At 43.3% G+C, this 22,370-nt stretch overlaps 1 protein-coding gene across 1 annotated transcript; it reads right to left on the bottom strand.

Annotated features, from left to right (window-relative positions):
* Positions 1-237: 237 nt before the first annotated feature.
* On the bottom strand, positions 238-21,921 carry mtres1 (mitochondrial transcription rescue factor 1). The gene is made up of 4 exons (XM_070884545.1): positions 21,724-21,921; positions 12,699-13,134; positions 6,673-6,745; positions 238-3,204 (listed from the first exon to the last, which is right to left on the bottom strand). Exons 2-4 carry the CDS (start codon positions 13,127-13,129, stop codon positions 3,025-3,027), a joined length of 684 nt encoding a protein of 227 aa, XP_070740646.1. The 5' UTR covers positions 13,130-13,134; positions 21,724-21,921; the 3' UTR covers positions 238-3,024.
* Between the last annotated feature and the right edge of the window lie 449 nt (positions 21,922-22,370).

Below are 22,370 nucleotides of genomic sequence, written 5' to 3'. Positions count from 1 at the left end.
TCAGGGGCCTCCGAATCTGGCGGTAAGGTATTGGCTGTTGATTGGGGGGGGGGGGGGGGGGGGGAAAGGGGGAAGTGGGCCGGGGGGGCGGGGGGGGAAGTCTCTCTACACAGTCTAAATTAAGGGATTTATTTACCTGTAAGAAATCTGCACATGAGCAGTCAAATGCAAGAAATTTGTTTGAATCTAGCTATAATTAAGTGTGTCAGAACTGTGACACACCAAGCATGATGGAGAAAAAGTGTACACATGAAATAAAACAGACGTTAGATACTAAAGTAATTTCAATGCTGTAACTGTATCACAGAGTTCAGAGAATGATTCGAAAACCCCAGAGTGTTATCCTAGTTGTTTGTTTAGTTATTTGAACTCTACAATGAGATTATAGCCTTGATATTATTGGAGCTTGTGACATCGCCTCCATGTCTCAAGTCAGATTGCCGCCCCTACAATCATTGCCCGCTATTCATTATTTAACAATGTGATTGAGCAGCAATCACATGGTGCCAGAAATGTCAAAGACCAAATCACAAGAGGTTGACTGGAACTCACTCGTGCTATGATCCCCAGGGGATCAGCCAGGCTGGCAGGGGGGGAAAAAAAAAAAAGAGGGAATTCGAATCCATAATACACTAGCTGACATGGATTATTCGAATTAGAACCCTAGGAATGCTTTTAACTGATAAAAGTACACACATATTGTACGTTAAAAAAAATCCTATGCCATGCAGTTTACAAAAAAAGTGAACAATTATGGCATGAAGTACACTTGCTTTAATCAGTACAATGAGCTTCTGTAAAATGCTAAGTGACAGTGGTGTAGTACTTCAGCACATTGCAGCCTGGAGCGGCAGGACATAGTCTACGACTCCCCCACACAGCACACTGACCATCTTGCTCACACTGTCAGAGAGCTGCTGACTGACTGGAGGCTGACTGCTTGCCTGTGGGAATGGAGAGAAACCACCTCTGACCTTCTCGCCCGTATCCAGCAGCTGCCTCGTGAGCAACGGATGATACCGGCAGACCCAACACGCAAGGAGAGCTCAGTTGAACCAATGACAGAAGCAATCGTCTTTAATGGTCCACAACGGACTGCTGCCGAATTAGTGGACAGATGCTTAACCCGTTCCTACGAAATTCCTCTAATCCTATAGCGAAGGTGTTCACCAATTTAAAATAAATGTGTTAAAATAGCAGCCAAAGGAATATCGTACAGACACATTCAGCTGCTGCTATCGCAAGCAGTCACTTCGAGGCTGAAGAGTTTTCTTGGTGTGGATCAACCAGGAGCAGTAATGCCACATGGTGCCGCTGGGGTGTGTATCTGATGTCTGGATTTAGTTGTGGTACAGTACAAGTTGCTCCGTTCTGCAGCTCGCTGTGCCACACTTGACCTGTCATACTCGCCCCAATCGCTATCAAAACCACAATCCTTCCCTTTCATCTCTTTTCAGCAACAACTTTCCAAACACTCAAGCATTTCAAACATCTCAGGATATCACCAGGGATGGGAGGTTGCGAAGAGAAACGCAAGGGGCCAGGGATTTTTCTCACTAGTGATCAGATGGAGAGATCTTCAGGTTTCTGAAGGGTTACAAGAAGATAAGTGCCGATGTTTCACTGGCCAGAGGCGGGAATGAGAGGACACACATTTAGAATAATCACAAAAAGAATGAAAGCGGATGTTTTGAAAAACATTTTTCACAGAGTGGGGTTTGCTTTTGGAATTTTCCGCCACAAATGGTTGAAGCAGACTGCGTAAATTCTTTGGAAAGGGAATCAGACAGTTGTTGGAGCGGATTTTTGGACATATACTTGATTGTATACGGGACCAAACATGTGTTTTATTTTCACCTTTAATGAATTTTGTAAGGGACAATACTGATGCATTATGCTTTATATAAAAAAACCAGTTAGACTTTAAGGTATGCTGGCCTTGAGTTATGGAGATAGGAAAGTGAGATAATGAACACTGGAGAGTTAAGTGCTGGGTATGTTTGTTTATACCGGTGCCAAAAGACCTGCACTTGTTTATACTGCCCTGTCACAATGCAGGATGATTAATATCAAAAGCTTAGCCTTCGATAGTAACAGCTTTGTAGTGCTAAAGCATGTGTTGTAAAGTGACATAATTTGTAAGATAAAAGAACTTCACTGCAGATACCAATTTGAGAAGATGGTTCAAAGACAGGGGTCTTTAACACTTCTCCCAAAGCTTTGTCGCCGATTTAATAAACCTCTCTTTATATATTATACAGTCTCGGAAATATTTTTCCACAACACAGTTGAATGAAAAAGAGCAATATGAGACGGTATTAGGGGGAGGAAAGATCAGACTAGGTGACGCGGGGAGAAAAGACTTGGTGCGCCGGATGGCCTGTTTCTGCAGTCTGTGGACAGTCTCCTCGCCAGCCCGTCTGCACACGTCAACTAATCAAAGGCTCTATAACCTGCGTTCTCCAACACACAAAGTGCAGCGCAAGTCACCCCTGTCCTTGCCAAACTCAACTCAACTGTGTCCAGGCAAATCATTTTCAGGCTCATCTGCAAACCCCTCAATGGTCTTGCTTCACTCTGTCCGAGTAACCTTCTCCAGCAACATGTCCGTCCCTGCACACCCTGCTCCTCAGTCTTAGTCACTGCTTCTTCCCCATTCCCTCCACACCACCAGAACAGGCTGAGCTTGCACTCACTATTCACCTGCTTTTTAAAAATTATCTTCCAAAACCTATATTACTCTGTTCAAAAAGCATTTTAAAATCCTCTCTCATCTCCCCTTCATCTCCCCCAAATTCCTCCTTGATTTGATGCATCCCCTCGGAAAAGATGCGGAAATGTTCTTCACGCGACGAATGATACAGAAATGCGAATTCCTGATGTCCTCATGGAGAAAAATGGGAAAGAAAGCTTCCGCGCTGATTCTTGCTGTGTTACAGCCTTGTGTTTGGAAAGCCCCTGCATCACATCTCACAGATCCATGGTCTCTGTACAGCCGGAGTTGGTCCAGGGGACAGCGCGGACTCACTTGAACACTTCCTCTCTGGGCAGCTGCAGCTCTTTCCAGCGTCTCAAGGTCACTCTGTATTTATCCGTGGCCGTCATTTCCTCGGCAATCTTTCTCACCACCACCCTCATGACGGTGACTGTTTGGCCTTCCTTATCCTCCCCAACAAGATGATCCAGGACATCACCCTCCTTCACCTACAAGTACAAAAGGAAAACAAATATGCTTTCAGACCTCAATGCAGTTGAGCCATTTAGAAACTACAGGCACTCAGTACACTAACACACTGGTCCTCCCGATCTCTTCAACTTCAGCAACAGAAATCCCCGAGAGACAACTTTAAACAGCCGCTGATGCAATTGCTCAGACTTCTGCGGGAGATCGCTGTGGAAATTCAGCCTCAGTTTCTTTTACTTCCTTTTCATAGAATCATACAAGTTTACAGCACGGAAGGACGCCATTTTGGCCCATCGTGTGCCGGCCAACAATAGACTAACCCGCCAATCCCACTTTCCAGCTCTAGGTCACTTCAGGTGCACATCCAAGTACTTTTTAAATGTGGTGAATGTTTCTGCCTCTACCACCCTTTCAGGTAGAGAGTTCCAGACCCCCAAAACCATCTGCATGAAGAAATTTCTCCTCAAATCCCCTCTAAACTTTATACCAATTACTTTAAATTTATGCCCCTTGGTTGATGACCCCTCGGCTAAGGGAAATTAGCCCTTTCTAGCCACTATATCTGGGCCTCTCGTAATTTTATACACCTCAATGAGGTCTCCCCTCAGCCTCTTCTGTTCCAATGAAAACAAATCCAGCCTCATAGCTAAAATTCTCCACTCCAGGCAACATCCTCGTAAATCTCCTCTGTACCCTCTCCAGTGCAATCATATATTTCCTGTAATGTGGTGACCAGGACTACACGCAGTACTCCAGCTGTGGCCTAACCAGTGTTTTATACAGTTCAAGCATAACCTCCCTGCTCTTGTATTTTATGCCTCGGCTAATAAAGGCAAGCATTCTATATGCCTTCTTAACCAGCTTATCTACCTGGCCTGCTACTTTCAAGGATCTGTGGAACTTTTAGATTTATTCCCCAAACACTACACAGCATTCTCATGATGTCTACATTCCTCTACTGCTGTGTTATTTTGTATAATTTAAAAAACATCTTTACAGATGTGAAGTCGGGAAAAAAAGTTTAATTTGTATGCATATTAAATAAAACACCCCAAGGGCTAACTGGAGTGAGCGAGTTCTGATGAAGGATCTCCACCCGTAACATTAACTTGTTTTGACCAGCTGTGTATTTTTTGTTTGAGGAGCAGGGGAGTGGCTTCGGGTTAGTCTGCTGTAAAATCCCAGTCACTCCCTCCCCAAGTGTAGACCGATTAGGTGAACAGGTGTCCTATGAGCACATTCAACCACACCTGATCAAATATTTTGATACCATCGTTAACAAAAACATTACAGGAAAGATGCAATTGCACTAGAGAGGGTGCAGAGGAGATTTACCATGATGTTGCCAGCACTGGAGAATTTTAAGCTATGAGGAAAGATTAGATAGGCTGACGTTATGTTCTTTGGAACAGAGGAGGCTGAGGGGAGTTTAATTGAGGTGTATAAAATTATGAAGGGCCTGGATAGAGTGGATAGGAAGGACCTATTTCTCTTAGCAGAGGAGGTCAATAAACAGGGGGCATAGATTTAAAATAATTTAAATTAAGAGAACCTTTTTCACCCAGACGGTGGTGGAGGTCTGGAACTCACTACCTGAAAATGTGGTAGAGGCAGAAACCCTTGTCACATTTAAAAAGTACTTGGATATGCACTTGAAGTGCCATAGCCTACAAAGATACTAAACAAGAGCTAGAAAGTATAATTACGCTGGATAGCTCTTTTTCGGCCGTCACAGGCACGATGGGCTGAATGGCCTCCTTCTGTGCCATAAATTTCTATGATTCTATGAAAAGACTTGCATTTATATAGCGCCTTTCATAACCTTGGGATGTTCCAAAGCACTTTGCAGCCAAAGAAGTGTTGTGGGTGATAATGATCAGATTTTTTTTTAATTTTTTTTTTATTGATGTTGATTGAGGGATAAATATTGGTCAGGACACCAGGGAGAACTCCCAGGCTCCTCTTTCACCCAAAAGACAGCACATCTGGCAGTGCTGCACTCACTCAACACTGCATTGAAGTGTCAGCTTAGGTTGTGTGTTCAAGTCCCTGGAGTGGGACTTGAGTCCACAACCTCAGACTCAGAGGCAAGAGTGCTACCCACTGAGCCACGGCTAACACCTAGTACCATAAATATTTCTCTCTTTGAAAGCTAATATGTTGGTTAGAGGCCTTAGGTTGGTTCTGACGAAGCCCCAACATTTTTATAGATGCTTCAGACTTGCGTTTTGTTTCCAGCATTTTGCTGATTTTAGTTCAGATTTTCAATACTTTTGCTTCTTTTCCCCCCATGTTTTAAATCTCTATCTTTTGTATAACCTAAGAAATAGAACATGCTTGTCTAATTTTTCCAAAATGAATGATACAATCACTATCTTTATAACCGCAGCCTTCTGTAAGCAGACAAAAGAAATCTGCATGGGCCCAAGCATTGCCATCTTGATCGGGCAGATGTTAGTTCTGCCGCAAGGACTGGTCATCCCTGCAGCATCTTGTGATTACTGGGCTCGGTGAAAAATGCTCCCTTCCCGGTATATAATTATGGAAGCAAAATGACAGCAGCTGGGAGTTCTCACCAAGAGCTACAGGGTAATCTTATCACAGGGCAACAGCAAAATACTGCGGATGCTGGAATCTGAAATAAAAACAGAAAATGCTGGAAATATTTAGCAGATCAGGCAGCATCTGTGGAGAGAAAAACGGCGTTAACGTTTCAGGTCGATGACCCTTCGTCAGAACCAAGGGCCTGACCGGTTGCGTATTTCCAGCATTTTCTGCTTTAAAAAAAAATCACAGGGCAGATGGTTTCAATCTCTATGTAGGTTAATGATACTACCCACCCCACCCATAATCAGGGATTAGGCAAATGCCATGTTTTGGGATCATGTGGAAACGTTCTATTAGTCAGTTACTGTTTAATTACTTTTTCTAGTTAAACAAAACAGCTCTTGTAGGATTGCAAGTACAGTAGTTCCTCGATTATCTGCCAGGGGAGATTTCCACTTCCTGAGGTGAATAATCAAAATTCAGTTAATTGAGAATCCTGGCTTCAACCCACACGGCAGGTCAGTGTAGGTAAAAGACCGGCTCTGGATCCCTGACCTGACCAGACCCCAAAACTGCAGCCCAGCAATTAAATAGAGGAACACAACTCCCACTGTACTGGCTCTTAGTTAAAGGAGGCTGCGGTACTTAGTGCAAAATGCAACAAAGGTCAGCAATTGATTGGGGGGGTGGGGGGGAAAGAAGAAAAAAAAGAGGATCGTACATTTGTTTATTGTTTGGGTAAAAGTACTGGGAACAGACTCGATGAATATGGTGTCACTGTCACACCTGTGATAGTAAACAGTAACTGACAGGAAAGGCGGGCGTCGCAAAGGATGCAGATACTCCCCTCCCGTTAACTAAAGTTACACATTGATGGACAGCTGTTAGATTGCTACAATGAGTACATTCAAAAAATATTCAGGTGAAAAAATAAAACGTACCACTTTACTTTTCTTCAGCAATTTTTCTCCGTTTAGTCTCAGTTTGTTACCATAAAAGGAGTCTTCCACTTTGCTGCAAAGCAAAACACAAGCCCGTGTTAAAGAGGGCACTGGCTGGTTCTGGGTGGTACAACATTCAGCGACATCTGCAGGACCCGGCTTCAAATTCAAGTCTCGTTGGGACTGGTCGTGAGCCACATGAAAGCTGATTCAAACAAGTTCTGAAAAAGACACAAACTCAGTTCAGCCAGCACAAGCTAATTTCACCACCTTTATTTGGGAGCCCATAGATACAACGTCGATAAGGAATGCTAGTGGAGGAAAGGCAGTGCTCTGAGCTGCTGCAAGGTAGCAGTGAGGGCACGGTCTATATGTCTGTTAAGCAGATGCCGTAGCTGTCAACTGAAACAAACACACTAGAACACCCCTCACCGCCGCCTCCTTTCCTCATATGCCAAGTTATCCCAAGCTGCAGGAGGGAGGGGGGGGGTGAAACTCCCGAGGGCTGTAGCTAGCCAGGATGGCCATGGCAGCGACACTGGAGCGGGATGCACCTTGGCCGGGAAATGGAGTATGGATGATCTAAAGATAATGATGAGAAGGAATAAAGTAAAGGTGCGAGGGGAAGGTGCCTAACGGAGAGGAAAGCGCTATAAGTAAACATAGCTGCAGGCACCACACAGTAAGAATTCTTACAGCAGCAAGAGACTTATCAATAAAGACCAGAGATTCCTTAAAGATGCAAATGGAATGGAGGGTGAACTAAAGCTAGTAAACATACTACACGATTACTTTGCTGAAATGGTCACTAGAGACACTAGCAGCATCAGAGGATCCACAACTAAAGTGAATGGTTTTGACATCACTCGCATGGAGGTCCTAGGCAGACAAAGAATTCAAACTGATAAATCCTGAGGGACAAAGGCTTTATACCTGGGAACGCTCAGTGAGCTGAGACACAAAATGCTGATAGTCGTCACAAGGAAGTCAATGAGCACAGTGAAGATTCCACTGGATTGGAAACCAGCCAAGAAAGTTGACAAAACAAACCCATGTAAATGCAGGTCCATTGGTTAATCAGTAACTGCATATCAATAAGTTGAAGATTATCATATATGAAAATAACCGAAGTGGCAGCCAACTTGGTTCCAGAAGTGGAAGATCCAGCTTGGCCAATCTCGGGAACATTTTTGAGGAAGTGACATCCCAAGTGCACAACCACCCGATATGGTTGACTCTTAATGTGCTCAGAATAATTAGGGATGGGCAATACATACTGACTTGGCAACATCACCCACAAGGGAATAAATAGTTATAGAACAGGAGTCTAAAAAGATGGTTAAACAAAAAGAGAGAGAGGAAATCCTATTAAAATGAGTTAAACTGTCTGTACAGCAAGGGGAGTTGGAGGCAATCAGGTGTTGCGAGGAACCAGACATAGTAGCGATTACTGAGACATGGCTACAGAAAAATCATGACTGGGAATTAAATATTGCAGGATATAACATATTATGAAAAGATAGAGGGGAGAAAAGGGGAGGTGGAGTAGCTGTACTTATTAGGGATAACATAATGGCAGCAGAAAAAAATGACGCAGCTATCAGCAAGACAAAAATAGAATCCATATGGATAGAGATAAAAAATAATAAAGGATCAAACACACAAATAGGTGTAGTCTACATACCACCTAATGATGGAAGGGAGGTGGAGGAAGAAATATGCAGACAAGCTAGAGAAATGAGTAAAAAAACATTGAATAATAATCATGGGGGATTTCAACTACCCCGATATTAACTGGACAGAAGAGGTAGGTAAAGGGGATAAGGGAATGAAGTTCATACATTGTGTACCAGACTCCTTTCTAACCCAATATGTAAAAAACCCAACAAGGGAGGATTTGCTATTGGATCTAGTAATGGGGAATGAACCAGAGCAGATAAGAGAAGTAAAAGTAGGGAAACATCTAGGCCATAATGACCATAATATAATACGCTTTAAGATGATATTTGAGAAGGACATAAGTATGACAAAAACCAGATTTGAGAAAAGTTAATTGTGGGGCTGAGAACAGAACTTGGGAAAATAAAATGGGCAACAATATTGGCAAACAGCGATGTAGAACAGCAATGGGAAACATTTAAAATGGTGTTCAACAGAGTGCAAGAACAATATATTCCTCAAAGAAAAGAACAAACGAAACACTATTGAGACTCCATGGATGAATAAAGCTAAAAAGGAAACAATTGAGGATAAGGAAAGAGACATACGTTAAGTACATGGACAGCAGGTGGTGGATGGAGAAAGCACAGGAGATACAGCAGCTGGCAGATAGCCATGATGTGCGAGGATTTTTCATCGCAGTCAAGGCCACCTACGGTCCAAACACCCAAGGCCCCACCCCACTGCTGGCCAAGAACGGGGAAACACTCATCAAGGACACCGAGGCAGTCAGGGTCCACTGGAAGGAGCACTTCGAAAATCTCCTCAACCGAGACTCTGCCTTTGACTCGCATGTCCTCAACTCCATCCCGCAGCACGCTACCCGCCACCACTTCAGTAAAACCCCAACACTGCACGAGGCAGAAAAAGCCATAAGACAGCTTAAGAACAAGGCTACAGGAGCTGATGGCATCCCTGCTGAGACACTGAAGTATGGTGGAGATGCACTACTGGCACGAATACATGACCTCATCTCTCGCATCTGAAGGAAGGAGAGCATGCAGGGAGATCTCAGAGATGCAGTGATCGTGACCATCTTTAAAAAAGGGGTCTAGCGAGAAGGAGAAACTAAAGGAAATCCTTATTAGACAGAAAATTGTGTTAGGGAAATTGATGGGACTGAAGGCCGATAAATCCCCAGAGCCTGATAGTCTGCATCCCAGAGTACTTAAGAAAGTGGCCCTAGAAATAGTGGTGGTCATTTTCCAACATTCTATAGACTCTGGATCAGTTCCTATGGATTGGAGGGTAGCTAATGTAACACCACTTTTTAAAGGAGGAGAGAGAGAGAAAACAGGGAATTATAGACCGTTTAGCCTGACATCGGTAGTGGGGAAAATATTGGAATCAATTATTAAAGATGTAATAGCAGCACATTTAGAAAGCAGTGACAGTATCGGTCCAAGTCAGCATGGATTTATGAAAGGGAAATCTTGCTTGACAAATCTTCTAAAATTTTTTGAGGATGTAACTAGTAGAATGGACAAGGGAGAACCAGTAGATGTGGTGTATTTGGACTTTCAGAAGGCTTTTGACAAGAGATTAGTGTGCAAATTTAAAGCACAAGGTATTGGGGGTAATGTATTGACGTGGATAGAGAACTGGTTGGCAGACAGGAAGCAAGAGTAGGAATAAATGGGTCCTTTTCAGAATGGCAGGCAGTGACTAGTGGGGTACCGCAAGGTTCAGTGCTGGGACTCCAGCTATTTACAATATACATTAATGATTTAGACGAAGGAATTGAATGTAATATCTCCAAGTTTGCAGATGACTCTAAGCTGGGTGGCAGTGTGAACTGTGAGGAAGATGCTAAGAGGCTGCAGGGTGACTTGGACAGGTTAGGTGAGTGGGCAAATGCATGACAGATGCAGTATAATGTCAATAAATGTGAGGTTATCCACTTTGATGGCAAAAACACAAAGGCAGAATATTATCTGAATGGTGGCAGATTAGTAAAAGGGGAGGTGCAACGAGACCTGGGTGTCATGGTACATCAGATATTGAAAGTTGGCATGCAGGTACTCAGACGGTGAAGGCGGCAAATGGTATGTTGGCTTTCATAGCGAGAGGATTTGAGTATAGGAGCAGGGAGGTCTTACTGCAGTTGTACAGGGCCTTAGTGAAGCCACACCTTTAATATTGTGTAAAGTTTTGGTCTCCGAATCGGAGGAAGGACATTCTGGCTATTGAGGGAGTGCAGCAAAGGTTCACCAGACTGATTCCCGGGATGGCAGGACTGACATATGAAGAAAGACTGGATTGACTAGATTTATATTCACTGGAGTTTAGATGAATGAGAGGGGATCTCATAGAAACATATAAAATTCTGACAGGATTGGACAGGTTGGATGCAGGAAGAATGTTCCCGATGTTGGGGAAGTCCTGAACCAGGGGTCACAGTCTAATGATAATGAATAAGCCATTTAGGACTGAGATGAGGAGAAATTTCTTCACTCAGAGAATTGTGAACCTGTGGAATTCTCTACTATAGAAAGTTGTTGAGGCCAGTTCGCTAGATATATTCAAAACAGAGTTAGATGTGGCCCTTACGGCTAAAGGGATCAAGCGATATGGAGAGAAAGCAGGAATGGGGTACTGAAGTTGCATGATCAGGCATGATCATATTGAATTGTGATGCAGGCTCGAAGGAACGAATGGCCTACTCCTGCACCTATTTTCTATGTTTCTATGTGACTGACATTTATTTACCATGGCCCCAAACCTGCATTAGCGTTCTCGTTGAGAAAATTGGAATTTATGTCTGAAACTTTTTAGGACAATGGGAATAACCATCTTGTTTGTGATATGATGAGCTATATACGGTATTAGTGAGGTCACACCTGGAATACTGCGTGCAGTTTTGGTTTCCATATTTATGAAAGGATATACTTGCTTTGGAGACAGTTCAGAGAAGGTTCACTCGGTTGATTCCGGAGATGAGGGGGTTGACTTATGAGGAAAGGTTGAGTAGGTTGGGCCTCTACTCATTGGAATTCAGAAGAATGAGAGGTGATCTTATCGAAACGTATAAAATTATGAGGGGGCTTGACAAGGTGGATGCAGAGAGGATGTTTCCACTGATGAGGGAGACTGGAACTGGAGCGCATGATCTTAGAATAATTTAAAACTGAGATGAGGAGAAATTTCTTCTGAGAGGGTTGTAAATCTGTGGAATTCGCTGCCTCAGAGAGCTGTGGAAACTGGGACATTGAATAAATTTAAGACAGAAATCAACAATTTCTTCAACAATAAGGGGATAAGGGGTTATGGGGAGTGGGCGGGGAAGCAGAGCTGAGTCCATGATCAGATCAGCCATGGTCTTATTGAATGGTAGAGCAGGCTCGAGGGGCCGTATGGCCTACTCCTGTTCCTATTTCTTATGTTCTTATAATTGACCGAGTGCAATTTATTGGGAATTCAAACTATGAGCTGAAGCTAGTTATTGCTGTGTTGTCATGGATGTTCTAGTAATACGCTTTCACTTCCTCTCCACTTTGGATTGTTCGCATATTTGCTCCATGCTTGACCCAAATACCATTAGTAATACAGGTAATCCATCTCTCCGAATCTCCCCTTTTACCTCATCTCTTTGGTGGTCTGTAATGGACTGCAAGAATTGTACCATTTCACTTCCTATTTCTTAACTTTATTCATATAGACTGTCAGCCGTAACCAGTTTATGATTCATTAGAGTAGGGTATGGTAGCATAGTGGTTATGTTACTGGGTTAGTAATCCAGAAAGCCTGGACTAATGATCTGGCGAATGAGAGTTCAAATCCCACCACAGCAGCTGGGGAATTTAAATTCAGCAAATTAAAAAATGGAATGAAAACCTAGTATCGGTAATGGTGACCATGAAACTACTGGATTGTCGTAAAAACCCATCTGGTTCACTAATATCCTTTAGGGAAGGAAATCTGCCATCCTTACACAGTTTGGCCTATATGTGACTCCAAACCCACAACAATGTGGTTGACTCTTAACTGCTCTCTCTGGTTCTGTGGCAGCTCACCACCACCTTCTCAAGGGCAATTAGGGATGGGCAATAAATGCCGGCCTTACTAGCGACGCCCACATCCCAGGAACGAATTTTAAAAAAAGAGCCAGTCCAGCAATTTTGGAAAGAAGTATGTAACAAGAGACATAACACGCAAGATGAATAATCATTGTGTTCTGTGACAGTTAATCATTGGAGCGGCATGTCCGGATTAACTAGCAGTATCTGCTGCTTAAAGATGGCAATGGGGCGGACACTGTCATGCCTTCCCAGTGCTTTCTCGACACTCCAAAGAGAGACGGTACTTACTTCCTGGCCATATCCAGACCGGCTTTCATGATGAGATCAAATCTGAAAGATGACACTACTTTCTCAAGGTCTTTGTAAGATTTAGGCTGGATGTCATCTTCTTCCTCTTCGGCTTCATCCTCGTCGTCACTTTTCTCAGGATCATCCTCTTCCTCATCCGGTTCCTCGTGCAACATTTTCTTTTTCCCCTTTTTTGAGCTTTTGCTGCTTTTGTGTCTTGCGAATACAAACGGAGGCTTTGACTGCAGTCCCAGCAGCGCACAGAGTCTTTTGGATCTCTGCTCGATGGTGTTGAAGTTCAGATAGAAATTCACAGAGATTGCTCTCGCGCTCCATGCTCCACACAGCTCATTTGATGCGCACTTCCTCCAGAAGATACAGCAGGTGCTGAAACTCTTCAGGGCACGAGCTGGAGAGATCAAACTATTCATGCTGCCTGAAAGAAAAAGCACAGGGCTAAAATTTAAAGATGCCTTGAGGGGGGGGGAGAGGGAAGAGGTGGAGTGTTAATGTTAAGCAAATCTATATGGATGAAGTTAAGAAATAAGTAGAAAAACGATGAGATAATAGATAGTTCTGAGAAATTACGCAAGCTCGACGAGGCAAAAGTAATGGATGATTTTATCTATCCCAACACAGACTGGAATAAAGCGATTGCACGTGGTCAGAGTGGAAATGCTTCTTCGAATGTATCCAGGACTGCTTCCTAGATCAGTATGTTTCTAGTCCTGCAAGGAAAAATGTGTTGCCTGATTTATTTCTGCGAAGTAAAATGGGAAAAATAACTTGAGGGTAGAACAATTTGGGAAATAGCGAACATAGATAGTTAGGCTCAATATAAAAACAAAAAGGATCATGCTCAGTCAGATAACAGAAAACAGAGAGTCGGAATAAATGGTTCATTCTCTGGTTGGCAACCAGTAACTACTGGGGTGCCGCAGGGATCAGTGCTGGGACCCCAACTATTTACAATCTATATTAATGACTTGGAAGAAGGGAATGATGTAACATAGCCAAGTTTGCTGACGATACAAAGATGGGAGGAAAAGCTATGTGTGGAGGACACAGAAAATCTGCAAAAGGACATAGACAGACTAAGTGAGTAGGCAAAAGTTTGGCAGATGGAGTATAATGTTGGAAAGTGTGAGGTCACGCACTTTAGCAGAAAGAAAATCAAAGAGCAAGTTATTATTTAAATGGAGAAAGATTGCAAAGTGCCGCAGTACAGAGGGACCTGGGGATACTTGTGCATGAAACACAAAAGTATAGTACGCAGGTACAGCAAGTGGTCAGGAAGGCCAATGGTACCTTAGCCTTTATTGCAAAGGGGATGGAGTATAAAAGCAGGGCAGTCTTGCTACAGCTATATAAGGTATTGGTGAGGCCACACCTGGAATACTGCGTGCAGTTTTGATTTCCATATTTACGAAAGGATATACTTGCTTTGGAAGCGGTTCAGAGAAGGTTCACTAAGTTGATTCCGGGGATGAGGGGGTTGACTTATGAGGAAAGGTTGAGTATGTTGGGCCTCTACTCATTGGAATTCAGAAGAATGAGAGGTGATCTTATCGAAACGCATAAGATTATGAGGGGGCATGTCAAGATGGATACAGAGGGGATATTTCCACTGATGGGGGAGACTAAAACCAGAGGGCATAATCTTAGAATAAGGGCCGCCCATTTAAAACTGAGATGAGGAGAAATTTCTTCTCTGAGGGTTGTAAATCTGTGGAATTCGCTGCCTCAGAGAGCTGTGGAAGCTGGAACATTGAATAAATTTAAGACAGAAATAGACAATTTCTTAAACAATAAGGGGATAAGGGGTTTTGGGGAGCGGGCAGGGAAGTGGAGCTGAGTCCATGATCAGATCAGCCATGATCTTATTGAATGGCGGAGCAGGCTCGGGGGGCTGTATGGCCTACTCCTGTTCCTATTTCTTATGTTCTTATAAGGGTGCTGTACTAAAAGGGCAAAGGTCAGTGAAATAAGTGAGGATCGTGTCCAAATTAATTGGGTAGGAAATTGGGAAGGATCGGCAGTGGGAAATCTTGAAATATAAGATGGATAGAATATAAAACAAATGGGAACAAAGGAACAAATGTGTTCGTATTAAGGCAATAAGGCATCAAAGAATTAGGAGAGATTAAAATTAAGCAGTACTTAGGGCTGAAACCATGAGGAATATAGGCAGTGAAGGCGGCTAAAAGACAATATTTAAAAAGGCTGGCAGATAGCATAAAAGGAAATAAAAAGGGCTTTCACAGGCAAATCATTCGAAGGAAATCAACACTGCTCAGTGATGAAGGAGATTCTAATTATAGAGGATAAAAATAATAAATATTTTGCATCAGCTTTAACAAATAAGCATGGAAGTGAACATGTTCGTGCAGTAGAGCAGGATATGGAACACCTGTTGGAGAGAAAAGAACTTGCACAAGTCACATCCTTGAGTTATCCTACAGTGCTTCACAGTCAACAAATTATTTTTGATGACATTAATATAGGTAAACGCAGCAGCCACATTGTGCACAGCACGATCCCACATACAGCAACGAGATAAATGATCAGTAAATCTGTTTTAGTTGCTGCTGGTTGAGGGCCAGGACACTTGGAGAACTCCCTGTTCTTCAAATAATCCTTTACACCCACCCACCTGAACGGGTAGACAGGGTCATGGTTCAATGTCTCAGTGCTGCACTGAAGTATTAGCCTGGATTACATGCTCAGGTTGCGCAGTGGGCCTGGAACCTATGACCCTTTGACGCAGAGGGAAGAGTGCTGAACCAAGTCAGCACTTGATTTTGTTCTGAAAAATAAGCAGAACGCAAGTTGAATGCGTCAGTGGGTCCTGATGGCTGTTGAAAGAATCCTAAGAGTCAGCAGAGGCTCAGACCATTTACTTCAATCCTCCTCAAATATGCAAACTGTGCTATGGGACAGGAGGATAGCCAGTGTAACACTTTGGTTCAAAAAGAAGGATAAACCTGGTAATACAGACTAGCTAGTCGTGTCAGTTGGGGAGAAACTCTTACCCAGCACTACCACACTGCCACTCATTGGAGAGAAACAAACATACATACAGGAGAGGAGACATGAGCAGCCTGAAACAACTACTTTAAAAAAGGCATCTCACCATCTGGTGGCACAGAACGGAGGAGCATCTAATTTGCTAGAAAATATTAAGCAGCAAACAACTCTGCACAAATTTCCAAACTCCACCCTTACACCATAGTTAATTAAGAACTATATTATGCGCACACTCTGTATAATGACAAGACTAAAAGTATGATATACCCAGTAGATACCAGGAGTGATTGCAGGACAGAAAACCCAGAAAGGGGGTTTAGACAAAGGGATGAAGTATGAGCACGAATGTGGAGCAGTTTAATACGTTATTTGAATCCTGAGTGCAAATTGCAGGCGTAAAAATAGCTATCAGGTGTGTTTATAAAATATTTACTGTTCATGGCAAGGCATTTTCCTCCTTACAATTTTTCTGCTGCCTGCTAGGATTCCGATGATTTATGACGGTTAGTGATTACGATATAACTGAACGATAATTCACACACTTACTAGAAAATAACATGCTCAGCAGATAAGCATATTGTTCAGTTTTCTGAGCACCTAACGCTGTTACAATTTACAGTGCAGCATATTTATGTTAACTTATAAAGCAAAACGTTCACAACAAAATTTAGTAGCTGGATTCGCAGTAAACAAGGGAAAAGCACAAATAGTAAGATGGCTGATCATCAGGAGTCAAAGTGAGCAAATGTTGGACTTGTAATGATGTTCGGCTCTTGTAGATGTACCACCATCTGCCAAAGTCAAGGCAGGACAGAGTGCAGGACACCACATCTGGGTGGGATCATGAGCTCAGTGCAATATTTACATTGCTGATTAAAAAAATCATTGAAAGGCCTTAATGGCTATTCCTGCATTTCGTCAAACAGAGAAGTACGGGGGTGGGGGGTGGCACTCTTTTGGTGTCCAGTTTACGATTCAGGAATTTCTGGACGGGCGGGCCAACAGACTTCAGTCTGATTGTAAACTTAACGTTATTGTGCCTTTAATGTAGAAAATTCATTTCAAAGTACTTCACAAATGTTTAATCAAAAGAAAATGAATGGTCAGCCAAAGGAGAAGAATATTAGGAATGTACTCAAAAACGTGGATTTTAAGTATGGTCTTAAAAGGAAGAGAAGCAGAGGTAGAAGGGTTAAGGGAGAGAATTCCAGTATGTGGAGTCCAGGCAGCTGAAGGCACGGCCACCATTGGTGGGCCGAAGGAAAGAGGGGGAGGGGGATGAACAAAAGCCTGGAGTGAGAGAAACAGAGGTTTGGGGTTGAGGGATTGAAGGGTGGAAGTAAGTTAGAGAAACATAGAAAATAGGTGCAGGCAGGAAGGGGGAGGTGAGGCTGTGAAGGGATTTACACAGGAGGTTGAGAATATTAAAATAGGAGGTGTTAGGGGACCAGGAACCACTGTCGGTCAGTGAACACAGGGGTGATAGGTGATCGGGGCTTGCTGCATGACTGGATATAGGCAGCAAAGATTTGGATGAGCTGAAGTTTATGAAGAGTGGAGGTTGGTCGACTAACCTTGTTTTGCGATAGTTGAGTCGAGAGGGGCAAAGGCAGAGATGAGGCTTTCAGCAGAAGATGGGTTGAGATCGGCAATGTTACAGGAGGTGGAATGAAGCAGTCTTTGCAATGGATCAGAAGGTCAGCTCAAGATCAAATAGGACACGGAGACAGTAGCCAAGGAGAGGGTTGATGTAGATGTCGAGAACAGAGTGCGTGGTGTAGACTGGTCCAGGAACAACAATTGTGGTGGTTCTGACGAAAGGTCATTGACCTGGAACATTAACCCGACCTTCCTTGCTCCACAGATGCTGATTGACCTGCTAAGTTTTTCTAGCATTTTCTGCTTTTATTGCAAAAATCTGGAATTCCCTAATGAAAACAGTTGTGTGAATACCATCAGCACCTGAACTGCAGTGGTTCAAGGAGACCCACCACTATCTGCTCAGGGCCACTAAGGATCGAGAACCAAAATAGGCCTTTGCAGCATCACCCACATCTTGAGAAGACACTAAAAGATAAGTTAACTTTTCAATGAAATGAGGATTGGGAGAGCTTTAGAAACCAAAGGATGTCCAAAAAATTGATAAAAAGAGAGAAAATAGAATGAGAGTAAACTAGCAAGAAACAGATGGTAAGAGCTTCCACAGTATCATGACTATGACAAAGGTAAACTATCCCTCCTCATCCTTCTCGACCTGTCTGCATCCTTTGACACGATTGACCACTCCATTCTTCTCCAACACCTCTCCACTGTCGTCCAGCTGGCTGGGACTGCACGTGCCTGGTTCCATTCTTATCTATCTAATCATAACCTGAGAATCACCTGCAATGACTTATTTTCCCACTCCCGCATCGTTAGCTTTGGTGTCCTCCTAGGATCAATCCTTGGCCCCCTCCTATTCCTCATCTACATGCTGTCTCTTGACGACATCATCCAAAAACACAGCGTCAATTTCCACATGTACACTGTGATGACACCCTGCTTTACCTCACCACCACTTCTCTCAACCCCTCCATTGTCTCTAAATTGTCAGACTGCTTGTCCGACATCCAGTTCTGGATAAGCAGAAATTTTCACCAATTAAGTATTCGATCCCTGCCACAAACTCCATTCTCTAGTCACTGACTCCATCCCTCTCCCTACCATCTGTCTGAGGCTGAACTACACTGCTCGCAACCTTGGTGTCATATTTGACCGTGAAATGAGCTTCCGACCACATATCCGCAGCATAATTAAGACTGCCCATTTCCACCTCCATAACATCGCCCTTCTCCACCCTTGCCTCAGCTCACCTGCTGCTGAAAACCTTATCCATGCCTTTGTTACCTCCAGACTTGACTATCCAATGAACTCCTGGCTGGCCTCCCACATTCTACCCTATATAAAAACTTGAGATTATCCAAAACTCGGCTGCCCATGTCCTAACTCGCACCAAGTCCCATTCACCCATCACCCCTGTGCTTGCTGACATACACTGGTTCCCAGTTAAGCAACGCCTCGATTTCAAAATTCTCATCCTGGTTTTCAAATCCCTCATGGCCTCGCCCCTCCCTATCTCTGTAATCTTCTTCAGCCCTACAATCTCCTGAGATGTCTGTACTCCTCTAATTCTGCATTTTGCCCTCTTGTGCATCCCTGATTATAATCGCTCAACCGTTGGTGGTCATGCCTTCTATTGCTACCTAAAATTCTCCGCCTCTCTACCTCTCTTTCCTCCTTTACGACGCTCCTTAAAACCTACCTCTTTGACCAAACTTTGGGTCTTCTGCCATAATTTCTCCTTACGTGACTCAGTGTCAAATTTTCTTGTTTAATAATACTCCTGTGAAACACCTTGGGACTTTTAAACTACATTAAAAGGTGCTATTATAAATACAAGATGTTGTTGTTGAAGGGACCAAATGTAACACATCCAAATTTGCTGAATATACGAAGCTAGGTGGGAAAGCAAGTTGTGAAGAGGACACAAAGAGCCTGCAAAGAACAGAAGAACATAAGAAACAGGAGCAGGAGTAGGCCATTTGGCCCCTCGAGCCTGCTCCACCATTCAATAAGATCATAGATCATGGCTGATCTGATCTTGGGCTCAGCTCCACTTCCCTGCTCGCTCCCCATAACCCTGCCATCGCCACCTTAAATATATTCAATGAGCCAGCCTCCATACTCCCTGGGGCAGAGAATTCCAGAGATTTACAACCCTCAGAAGAAATTCCTCCTCATCTCAGTTCTAAATGGGCGACCTCTTATTCTTAAACCATGCCCCCTAGTTCCGAAAGGATATAGACAGGTTGAATGATGTGGGGAAATGTGAGGTTATTAACTTTGGTAGGGAGAATAGAAAAAGAGAATATTTTTTAAATGGTGCGAAACTATTAAATGTCAGTGTTCAGAGAGATTTAGGTGTCCTCGTACAGGAAGCACAGAGAGTTAACATGTAGGTACAGCAAGCAATTAGAAAAGTAAATGCGTGTTGGCCTTTATTGCAAGGCAGTTGGAGTAAAAGAGTAAGGAAGTCTTACTACAATTGTACAGGGCTTTGTTGAGATCACACCTGGAGTGCTATGCAGTTACGTTCTCCTTATCCGAGGAAGGATGTACTTCGATAAGGTACCCTATAACTGACTGATGAACAAGGTCAGAGAATGCGGAGTCAGGGGACAAGTAACAGAATGGATAGATAGCTGGCTTGAAGACAGAAACCAGAGAGTAAGAGTAAAGGGTAGCTATTCACAGTGACAGAAGGTGGATAGTGGTGTTCCACAAGGATCAGTGCTGGGACCACTGTTGTTCACAATTTCTATTAACGATTTAGACTTTGGAATCAAAAACACAATTTCTAAATTTGCGAATGACACCAAATTGAGGGCGAGTCAATATTGAGGAGGACTGCAACAAATTACGGGAGGACATTAATAAACTTGCAGAATGGGCATATAATTGGCAAATGAAGTTCAACACAGATAAATGTGAGGTAATACATTTTGGTAGGAAGAATAAGGAGGTCACTTATCACTTGGAGGGTGCGACTCCAAGTGGGGTGGAGGAACAAAAGGATCTCAGAGTACAAATACACAAATCATTAAAAGTTGTGACACAGGTTAGCAAGGCCGTAAAAAAAAGCAAACAGAGCACTAGGGATTATCTCTAGCGATATAGGATTGAAAAGTAGGAAAGTTATGCTAACGTGTATCAAACCTTGGTTGGACCAGAGCTCTAGTCGCCATATTATCAAAAGAGTATAGAAGCTCTGGATAGGGTGCAGCGAAGATTTACAAGGGTGATACCAGAAATGCGAAAGTATACATATCAGGAAAGGATGAACAGGCTGGCTCCCTTTTCTCTTGAAAAAAGGACTGAGGGGGTGACCTAATAGAGGTCTTTAAAGTTATGAAAGATTTTGATAGTGTCAATACAGAGAGAATGTTTCCACTTGTGGGGAAGAGCATAGCTATAAGATATAGTTATCAATATAAAATAGTCACCAAGAAATCAAATAGGAAATTCAAAAGAAACTTCTTTACCTTGAGTGATGAGAATGTGGAACTCATTACCACAGGGAGTGGTTGAAGCAAATAGTGTAGATGCCTTTAAGGGGAGGTTAGAGAAGCATATGAGGGAGAAGGGAATAGAGGGTTATGCTGAAAGATTTTTGTGAGGAAAGACAGGAGGCAACTCGAATGGAGCATAAAGGTCAGCATGGACTGGTTGGGCGAATGGCCTGTTTCTGTGTCATATATCCTATGTAATACTTGCCTTAGAGACAGTGCAACAAAGGTTCACTAGATTAATTCCTGGAATTAGAGGGTTGTGCTGAGACATCGAGCCTATACTCTCTGGAGATAGAATGACAGGTGATCTCATTGAAACATAAGATTCTAAGGTGGGTGGACAGATAGATGCGGAGAGGTTGTTTCCACTGACTGGGGAGTCTAGAGCTAGAGGACATCATCTCAGGATATGTTCTATGATACAGGGTCAGCCACGAGGAGGAATTTCTTCACTCAGAGGGTTGTGAATCTTTGGAATTCTCTGCCCCACAGGGCTGTGTGTGCTGAATCGTTGGGTATATTCAAGGCTGAGAAATTGATAGATTTTTGGACCCTAGGGGATCAAGGGAAATGGGGATCGGGCAGGAAAGTGGAGGAGTTGAGGTCAAAGATCAGCCATGATCTTATTGAATGGCAGAGCAGGCTCGAGGGGCCAAGTGGCTAATCCTGCTCCAATTTCTTATGTTATGTTCTTAAATCCACTACATTACACTTAGTAAACTAGGCTGCAAAATGCGACATCCACACATAACCACAAAATATAAGCATTTAAATAAACTCTATAAACATCGAGGCACATACATGCACTACAGGGAAAAAATGTACATTTATAAAAGATCATTGCGTCTCCATTCTTTTGCAAGAACAACTTTGAAAATCTAGTTGCTAACCTCAACACGGTGAAGAGCCAATGTCGTGTTTTATAATTATAACTCGGAGGGGTCTCGGGATAACTTTTCAGCTGCAGTTGACTCTGCACGAAACCAGTGACAGAATGCAACAAAGAGCCCCCGATACCCAGCAGGGCTGTATCCAGAAACCTTACTTGCTGCAGGCGTGAGCCGCTTTGGCCTTTGTTTCCCTCTGACTTCCCCTTTAATCTTTGCACTTGAGCCTCAACAACCCAACGAGTGCACTGCAACACAGAGCGGACAAGATGAGCCTCCTGGTGCAGGCCCTGAGTCAGCAGCTCCCCTACAGGAAGAAATGTGCAAAGCGCCAACAGGCACATTGGCCGCGGCTGCAGTCTGGCTCTGGACTCGCTCTGCTCTGTCACTCGAATCCTGCTGCCCCGCGAGTGAACATCAACAATGCAAAATAAAACCTGCAATACAAAGCTCCCAACTTCAGGGAGAAACTTTGTAGAACCTAATCCTGGGTATGAAATGGTGAATCAGTTGGCAATTCTAGAAGTCGGTATATTCCACATCAAGTATAGGATTTATTTTCAGGGGGGGCATGACCCTCGCAAGTTGTCATTGTTGACACTTTACTTGGTGCATTTGTCAGAATTGTGGAGTAGATTTTTACATATATA

This window comes from Pristiophorus japonicus, chromosome 7 (genome assembly GCF_044704955.1).
Source record: "Pristiophorus japonicus isolate sPriJap1 chromosome 7, sPriJap1.hap1, whole genome shotgun sequence".
Classification (NCBI taxonomy): Eukaryota; Metazoa; Chordata; class Chondrichthyes; family Pristiophoridae; genus Pristiophorus; species Pristiophorus japonicus.
This window is presented reverse-complemented; position numbering and strand designations above follow the sequence as displayed.

Coding starts and splice junctions, on each gene's coding strand:
- mtres1 (XM_070884545.1), bottom strand. CDS start 13,129: ATGAATAGTTTGATCTCTCCAGCTCGTGCCCTGAAGAGTTTCAGCACC. Junction 6,746..12,698: donor GGTCTGGATATGGCCAGGAA/GTAAGTACCGTC, acceptor TTTGCTTTGCAG/CAAAGTGGAAGACTCCTTTT. Junction 3,205..6,672: donor TGCTGAAGAAAAGTAAAGTG/GTACGTTTTATT, acceptor TTGTACTTGTAG/GTGAAGGAGGGTGATGTCCT.